General features: G+C 48.3%; 1 protein-coding gene across 1 annotated transcript in view; it reads left to right on the plus strand.

The window, feature by feature from the left end:
* The window catches only part of LOC107109954 (methyl-CpG-binding domain protein 3-like), a gene marked incomplete at its 5' end in the record, with an annotated part of 12571 nt that extends 4760 nt beyond the window's left edge, over positions 1–7811 (plus strand). Inside the window, 2 exons of the mRNA XM_015410663.1 lie at positions 1827–2034; positions 5988–7811. Of these exons, the coding sequence (XP_015266149.1) occupies positions 1827–2016 (190 nt within the window). The remainder of the gene's footprint in view (positions 1–1826; positions 2035–5987) is intronic.
* Between the last annotated feature and the right edge of the window lie 1188 nt (positions 7812–8999).

Here is an 8999-nt window from a genome sequence, read left to right on the forward strand (position 1 = left end):
AAAGAGGAGTGTAATGATGACTGAACATTGGGATTTATTTGAATTGTGACCGAGTCCATAAGATACTGTGACCATAATTTCTTAAACCAAACCTCAATGTTTGGTGGTTTTGGATCTTTCCAACATGACGCTATGGCTGTTTTGGCAGCATCTAACACGACATCTATGGTTGTTCTGTGTTGTCTAGAAGATTACTCTTTTGGCCAGGAGTTCAGAAATATAGTTTCTGGTGTAAAGGGGACCTTGATTAATGTGATTTTTTGAATCACTGATAGTACTTCCGTCCAGAAATGTTTAATTTTCTCACACCGCCACCAGGAGTGGGCAAACAAGGATCCTTCTTTTGACACAAAAGGGCCACTTGCATCAGGGGAAAGCTGGAGGAAAGAGCTATTGCTGGTGTAACAGATCCACTGGATCCAATCTAGGGTCTTCTTTGTGGAGCGATTATCACCTGGTCTCTTTGGGCTTCCAGAGATATGTTCCTTTCCTCTGCACATCTGTATATTTATTCCCCCCCCCCAAAAAAAAACATTAACATTTTCAAATCACAAACAATCAATAAAACATTCAATTGAACAGAGAGAAGTAAAAATAGAATACAGCGTGATTGTCAGCATACATATGTAGTGCTTTTGATTTAAGCATATATTGAATATCTACAAACGAAAAGGTAAATTATGTCTCATTTCAAGGAAAACAATACAGCAGACTATCTCCTACTATCACATGGGACGCTTTGAAACCAGTGCTAAAAGGCAGTTTGATCTCCAAATCCTCATTCCTATCAAAACAAAACAAAATCAACCCAAGGGTAGATTTGTTGGCTAGAATCAACTCTTTGGAAAAAACTTCACAAAGAAAAGGGAGGTTTAAAAATCTGTGTTTATTTCTCAAGTGTGGTCCTCATCTGTGGATACCTAAATCTGCAGATCAGGGCCACACTTACCCAAAACAGATTCTTCTTCAAACTTGGATGCCATCCCCCCCCCCCCCCCCACGTGTCACCATGAAATCTTAAAAAAAGAATACATCGGGATAACTCCCTCATAAGTAAAATAGAAGAAGAGGAGATTGGATTCATTCCCCGACCTTTCTTACCCAAAGGAGTCTCAGAGCAGCTTACAATCTCCTTTCCCTTCCCTTCCCAACAACAGACAACCTGTGAGCAATGTTCCCTCTAAGCTGAGTTAGTGTGAGCTAGCTCACGGTTTCTGAGCCTCCAGCTCACACATTTTTGTCTTAGCGCAGGAAGGATGGCTGCAGAGCAAACCAATTTATGCGGTAGCCAAATCACCTGCTCACAACTTGAATGCCAGTAGCTCACAAAGGAGAATTTTTGCTCACAAGACTCCATAACTTAGAGGGAACATTGCCTGTGAGGTAAGTGGGGCTGAGAGAGCTCTTTTGAGGATTGCCCGTGAGAGAACAGCTCTGAGAGAACTTGTAACTGACCCAAGGTCACACCAGCAGCTGCATGTGGAAGAGTGGGGAATCAGCCCTAGTTCTCCTAGATTAGATTCCGTGCTCCTAACCACTACACCAGATACTGCTCTCTGCGCAAGCACAGACTATGCACCTACCTCCAGCAGTGGTTGTAGGAACCCGGGCGTCACGCTGGGCCTGGTGACTCCCGGGTTCTTGCGGGCCCACGCTTGTCTCTTCTGGTTCTCCTCTTTTTCCTTGCCGTCCCCTGATGCGGAGGGACCCACGTTTCCCCCCTCTGCTGATAGAGCTGGGAGGGAGGACAGAGTGTGCCTGCACGTGTGTTTTCCTGGACAGGAAACGGGGAGCATGAGAGTGTCTTGTGTTTCCTCCCCGGGCAGGAAGCAGGAGGAGCTGGTCCAGCAGGTGCGGAAGAGGCTGGAAGAGGCCCTGATGGCAGACATGCTGGCCCACGTGGAGGAGATCGCCAGGGACGGAGAGGCCCCCGCCGAGAAGCTGCGGGGAGAGGAAGACGGGGAGGACGATGAGGAAGACGACGTGGATCGCGGCCCGGAGATCGAGAACGTATAGTCAGAGAGCGGCTGCAGGGTAAGCGTGTTTCAAAACTCTTGTTTCGGGGAGCCCCCCGGGGGGATGCTCTGAAGCTAAGCAGGGCTTCATCATGAACAGATTAGATCCGGAGAGCAAGGTTTCCGAAGCTGATTTTCCTTTACGAAGGACAGAGACAAATCGAGTGGGTTCAGAGAGGAGGGCAGCGAAGGCGGTCGAGGGTCTGAAAAACAAGGCCTCGGAGGGGATGTTGGGCGAGGGTGCGCCTCTCCTGGACCGGAGGCGGAGATGCGACTGCACTCTCCGTCTGCCTGAAGGGCCGTTCCACGAGAGATGGCAGAGCCGTGTTCTGTTGTGCTCCAGAGAGCCAGTTTGGTGTAGTGGTTAAGTGCGCAGACTCTAATCTGGGAGAACCAGGTTTGATTCCCCACTCCTCCACTTGCACCTGCTGATGTGACCTTGGGTCTGTCACAAGCTCTGGCACAGCTGTCCTTGAAAAAGAGCAGTTTGTGTCAGAGTTCTCTCAGCCCCACCCACCTCACAGGGTGCCTGTTGTGGGGAGGGGAAGGGAAAGGAGTTTGTAAGCCGCTCTGAGACTCCCAAGTGAAGGGCGGGGTATAAATCCAATCTCCTCTTCTTCTTCCAGAGGGTAGGACCGGATCTGTTGGCGGCGGAATGTGCCATAAGGTCTCCGCTGACTTACGGCCACCCCGTAGGGTTCTCAAGGCAAGAGACAGTCAGAGGTGGCTTGCCATCGCCTGCCTTTGCGTCACAACCACTGTTCCCTCTAAGCTGAGTTAGCGTGAGCTAGCTTGCAGTTTTTTAGCCTCCAGCTCACACACTTTTGTCTCAGCTCAGGAAGGATGGCTCCAGGGCAAACAGATTTAGGCGGTAGCCGAATCGCTCGTTTGCAACTTCAATGCCAGCGGCTCACAAAGTAGAATTTTTTTTCTCACAAGACCCCACAGCTTAGAGGGAGCATTGGTCACAACCCTGGACTCCCTTGGTGGTCTCCCATCCCGGTACTAACCAGCGCTGACCCTGCTTGGCTTGCAAGATCTGTAGCAACCCGAGCTGCAGTGTTAGGAAAGTCAAGTAACGAATGAATATACACGGCAAGAAACGTTTGTAAGTTAACGTGTTCTATTTGTGATTGTCATTCTATAAAGTGCACAGTGTGCTATTATTACATCCTAATCAGGTACATGTATTCAATTCATTCCGTTTAACAACTACCAGTCAGTTTTGCATCAATATTTTAAAAAGTCAAGCCCCAACAGGAGTTTCCGGAATTGCAAGCCCGCTTCTACTTGCACGAAGTCTTCCCCGGGGGGGGGGGGGTGGTTTTCAATTGAGGGGGGGGATTATTTTCAATTGTATTCTGTTGGTGCTTATTGCCAGTCCTACAGAAGAATTGTGCAGCTAAGATTCATAGATGGAGTGCTCCTGTCATTCTCCAAAGACTGCAGTCTTTTGGAAGACCGTGCATGTCGAAGCGGGCTGGCAATTCCGGAAAATCCCGTTGGGGGCTTGACTTTTTAAAATATCCATGCGGAATTGACTGGTAGTTGTTAAACGGAATGAATTGAATACGTGTACCTGATTAGGATGTAATAACAGCACGCTGTGCCCTTTATAGAATGACAATCACAAATAGAACACGTTAACTTACAAACGTTTCTTGCAGTGTATATTCATTCGTTACTTAGCTTCCGAGATCTGGCAAGTTGAGGCTAGCCCGGGCCACCCTGCCCAGGGCAAGATTGGATCTAAGGGGCCTGAATTAGAAGAAGGGAGATTTTGGTGGAAGACGACAGGGCGAGGGAACAGATGACCCATGGTGGGGGTGTCCACGTTCAAGGTCTTCAAAGCAGAGACGGGGGCAGTCCTTGGTCAGGCATGCGCTGGCTTTGGATTTCTTGCCCTGAGCCGGGGGCCAGACAAAGTGGCCTAGAAAGGTTCTTCCGACTTTGGGTCTCTCGGGGCTTTTTTTTGTAGAAAAAGCCCAGCAGGAACTCATTAGAATAATAGGCCACACCCAGCAGCAGAAGCACATTAGCATATTAGGCCACACCCCATGCCTCCCCAATCCTTCCAGGGGGCCCCCCACCTCGGAGTCGCTGGGGGGGTTGTCACTCTCCAGGCCTTCCCTCTGTAGCCAGGCACGCAGAGGTTTTGGCTGTAGTGGGCGTGGCCAACTCTGAAGCTAGCCGGAACTCCGTTCCTGTGCGTTCCTGCCCAATAATAACCCTGGGGTCTCTATGACAGCCAGCCCTGCTCAATTCTAACTTCTCCCTGAGATGCACCGTCTTGGGATGGGGAGGAGCAGAGATTTTATTCCAGCCTTGTTTCCTGTGGGAAAGCCCCATTGGCCATTGCTTATAGGGGAAACCCTCTCTGTGTATATGAACTTGGTAGTTTTCTGCTGCCACCAGGAATTAAAATTCCAATTCTCTCTCTTTTGGTAGTATGACCCTAAGGTCTGGGCCTAGGACAGCCAGCCCTGCTCGATTCTAACTTCTCCCTGAGATGCACTGTTTTGGGATGGGGAGGAGCAGAGATCTTATTCCAGCCTTGTTTCCTGTGGGAAAGCCCCATTGGCCATTGCTTATAGGGGAAACCCTCTCTGTGTATATGAACTTGGTAGTTTTCTGCTGCCACCAGGAATTAAAATTCCAATTCTCTCTCTTTTGGTAGTATGACCCTAGGGTCTGGGCACTTCAGAGGCCTATGTGGCCCTGAGAAAGTACTGTACTGATTTCTGGGATACGTTTAAACAAAAAATGATTTATTTAATAGAGAACAAGATAGGTTTCTGGTCATTTTGAACAGCTGCTGACGAAAGGAACTTGTAATGATAACTCGCAAAGCCTGGTGCCCCAAACAGTCTCTCAAACGCCAAACTCCACTCTGACAGCCTTATACACTCATATATAGAGCCACACAGGCTAGTCCCTTTGTTTTATTCACACTGGATAGAATCAGAATTCCATAGTCACACAGACTATGTTCTCTCTCCAAGCTTCACACACAGAATCCTTCATAACTCTCAGAGTCACACAGACTCTCTTCAAAACTCTTCCATGCTTGTCTCTCTCATATCACAGAATCTCCTCCTAGACACACACACAGATTCCTCTCAGACACCCCTCCTCCCACACTCTCAGTCAGCAGCCAATCAAATCACACTTGTCATCCCTCTTCTTCTAATACTGCATTCAAACGAAACATTTAAAGGAACACACACACACCAAAACCATGGAATCATTACAGCCCCATTGGCCAGCAAGGCTCTAGTTTTCCCTTGCGTCGCGCACGGGTTTGTGGCAGACGTGCACTGAAGTGGAAAGAGCTCCTTCGAAGCAGAAAACGTGCAATCCCCTAGACTGATCCTTGCAAGAACTCATCTCAGTCCACCACAGCAGTGCTTTTTTCATGCTGGGGGAGGGAAACAGTCTATCTGGGCCTGGGCCCATACAGTGACCGATCAGGTGGCCCTGGTTGAAGTTGACAAGGAGAGGGTGTTGAGAGTAGGCAGTAAGAGACTCCATCCCCTTAAGCAGCAGAGGTTCTTCAAAGGTAATACTGCTCCTGAACATGAACATCCCATTCCTTGCTGTCCTATCTCAAATCACCATTGGCCGATCCTTTTGTCAACCTCGTTTGCTCCTTTCTAAAGTCTGCTTTGGCCAGTGGCTAGTGCCACATCCCGTGGCCATGAGTTCCATAAGTCGATTTGCGTGAAAGAAGTACTTGCCTTTGGCAGTCCCCGAATCCCTTGCTAGCAGCCAGTTGCATTCCCGGGGCCAGGGTTAAGCGCACTTTCTGCAAATGATCCATCTACATTTTCTTACCAGCAACTGATCTTGCCAGTGGCTTTGATCCTGAGTTTTCCCCACTGCCTCTTTTCTCCATTTGTGAAAATGTTGCGAAAATGCAAAGGGCTAGCCTTCTGTGAGTACTGACTCTCTCTTAACCTTCCTTTCTTTCAGTGAGTTTTCAGCTGAGAATTCTCAACTCATCCCCGTCTTTGCAGAGGCGAATGTGTCTTCAGACTACATTAATGCACCAGCAACGTTACCATCTGCGTGGACGTCATTGGCATCTGTTGGTGGAACGCCTCGTGAAGCCAGTGACTTGGTAGATGCTGGATAATTCTGAAGGAGGACTTGTATTATACCCATATTCTACTCCCATCCTCTTTTCCTTTTTTTTCCCCTTTCCTTGAAAGTATCACAGGCAGCCGGGAGGGAAGACAGAGGGCTTTGTAGAATGAGGTCAAAACCACACACCGAGTTCCCAGATCACTGATCCGGTCTGAGCAGGGATCCCTGCTCTTTTGTTAACACTCCTGGTTTCCTCTCTGTCCACGATCCTCTGTCATCATTTCTACTTGTGAGATCTTGCCACGAAGTTCCTGTGTAAGGTTTGTGTGGGTTTTCAAATCCCAGAGGTGTAAACGAGGTGCCTTTCCATCTGGGGTTGAGGGTGGGCTTTGGGAACCTTATATTTCCATGTTCCGGTCCCCTTTTTGTATCCTGGAGGAACCCTACCGCAGATCCAGCACTCATGTACAAACGGTTTTTATGGAAATGCTGGCATGTGGCTTTTTTTGCATGCCTTGGAAACGTACATGTGGAGAAGAACTTGGCGATGGAAAAGTGCAGATCAGTTGGCCTCTTGTAATGAGAATAGCAGAGGGAAGGAAAAAGAATTCCTCTGTTCCATTTTTCTGTTGTGCTGGATGCAGTGTGTGTGGGGGGGTGGTTTTTGTGTGTCTCCCGTAATAATTTTAAAGTATATATTAAGAAAATGATAAATGTCTAAATGCATAGATGAGGCATGGAGTTAAACAATCCAACAATGGAAGAACACAGACCTTAATGTGTTTTGGCATTAGCTGGGGTTTTCTATGCTGGGAGGGGAAGTTGCATTGAGTACTGATGGTGCTGGTGTGTGTTTGGCCCCATAGATATTCCATACACACACACCTTGCTTTCGCCGCCTGCCCAAGTTGGGAGAAAGGGAGTCAGCATTCAGGCTGGGATGCAGTTTTCTTTTGTGGGCGGGGAGGGGAGAAATGCAGCTAACCCCACATGCACAACACTCCACTGATTCTTGCTACTGAAAACCAGTGCCTTCTGTGTTTGAGGGTGAAGTCCTATGACCAAATCCCTGAAAGGCTTTTATCGAAATGGCTCTTTATGATGCGTTTTGAACTTTCGGGGAACAAATAATACAAGTAGAGAGGAGTTCTAACCATGTCAGTTCTAGGCCGAACTTTATTTAGGAGAGCTGTTTCCCAATGTAGCTGCTAGTCAGGAATTTAGGATATCCCCCCCAAAAAAGTTTTGTTTGTTGCAATCCATCAATTAAATCAGACCCGGCTACCTTTCCCTGTTCGGTTTTATTTCCCCACGGTCAATTGCCTGTATGGGGGGGAAAATTCCATTTTTTTTCTAGAAAACCCTGGCAGATTGTGTGCTGTAGAAAAGAGACGATCACTATGGGAAAGCGCACCACTGGTAAATGTGTACACGCTTTTGAGATTTGTGGCCGGGGGTGGGAGCCCATTGGATTAGTTTTCTTCATGGTCTCCGATCAGACTTGATAGGCTGCGGCGGGCAAGCGTTCCTGTGTTTCAAAAACAAAAGCAGCTTCCCGGGTTGCCCCGTGCAGATTTCGGAAAGTTCTCGAGCATCCTTTTTATGTATTCCAAACACGCACTCCATTCTCTTACTGCTAACGATAAAATGCGTATTGTGTTAGCATCTTAATGTACAGTTCTTGTTGCGGAATATTAGTTTTGTAATAAAATGGGGTTTTTTTCAATACGTTTAACCTCAAGGGAATTTCAGGCCATTGGGGACGATACACGGGACTCAAAACACGGCTCGGCTGTAACATTCGCTAGGGATTTTGGATCTTGGGCCGACCCCTGTTCCCCTCAGCACCCCTCATTTGCGCTTGTTCAAGACAAATGCATTGTTTTTGAATAGAGTCCCTGTCCACAAATGAGTGTTCCCGCTAAGCCGAGTTAGCGTGAGCTAGCTCACAGTTTTTTAGCCTCCGGCTCATACATTTCTGTCTCAGCTCAGGAAGGACGGCTCCAGAGCAAACTAATGTACACAGGAGCCAAATCGCTCGCTCACACCTTTAATGCCAGTAGCTCACAAAGCGGAGTTTTTGCTCATAAGACTCCACGGCTTAGAGGGAGCATTGCCATAAATGCCACATTCCACAACATTCCAGGAAGAAGAGGAGGAGGAGGAGATTGGATTTATACCCCGCCCTTCACTACCCGAAGGTGTCTCAGAGCGCCTTACAAACTCCTTTCCCTTCCCCTCCCCACAACAGACACCCTGTGAGGTCGGTGGGGCTGAGAGAGCTCTCTCAAGAACTGCCCTTGAGAGAACAGCTGTGAGAGAACTATGGCTTGCCCAAGGTCATCCAGCCAGGTGCAAGTGGAGGAGTGGGGAATCGAACCCGGTTCTCCCAGATTAGAGTCCGGGCACTTAACCACTACACCAAACTGGAACCCAGTGAGATGGTCAAGTCGCAGGGTCTGCTTTCCCAGCCATAGTTGGGCTGGGTCTTCTTCATAGACCCATGCTTGCTCTCCGCAGTCCTGTATGGCCAGGGGTCCCCGGCATGGTTTCCATGGGTGCCATGACCTCCACCAACACCCTTCCTAGCGCCTCTTTAGAAAGCTGGCAGAGGCAAGAGGGGATTCTGATTGGCCACCGGGGATCTGGCTAGCTGTGCACATTATTTAAAAGGTCACTTTGGCAGCAGCTTGCCACCACTGCACAAGGATCTTCACTACGTGACTGAAGATCAGTTGTGTGCGAACCAGAAAATATTTTTTTAAACCATGTGTTCGTTTTCGAAGAAGAGGAGATTGGATCTATACCTTGCCCTTCATTACCTGAAGGAGTCTCAGGGTGCGTTCAGACGGGGCATTTATGCCGGTATAGATGCCAGTTGGAATCGGTGTACTTACG

This window comes from Gekko japonicus, unplaced genomic scaffold (genome assembly GCF_001447785.1).
Source record: "Gekko japonicus isolate JY-2015 unplaced genomic scaffold, Gekko_japonicus_V1.1 scaffold4879, whole genome shotgun sequence".
Lineage (NCBI taxonomy): Eukaryota > Metazoa > Chordata > Lepidosauria > Squamata > Gekkonidae > Gekko > Gekko japonicus.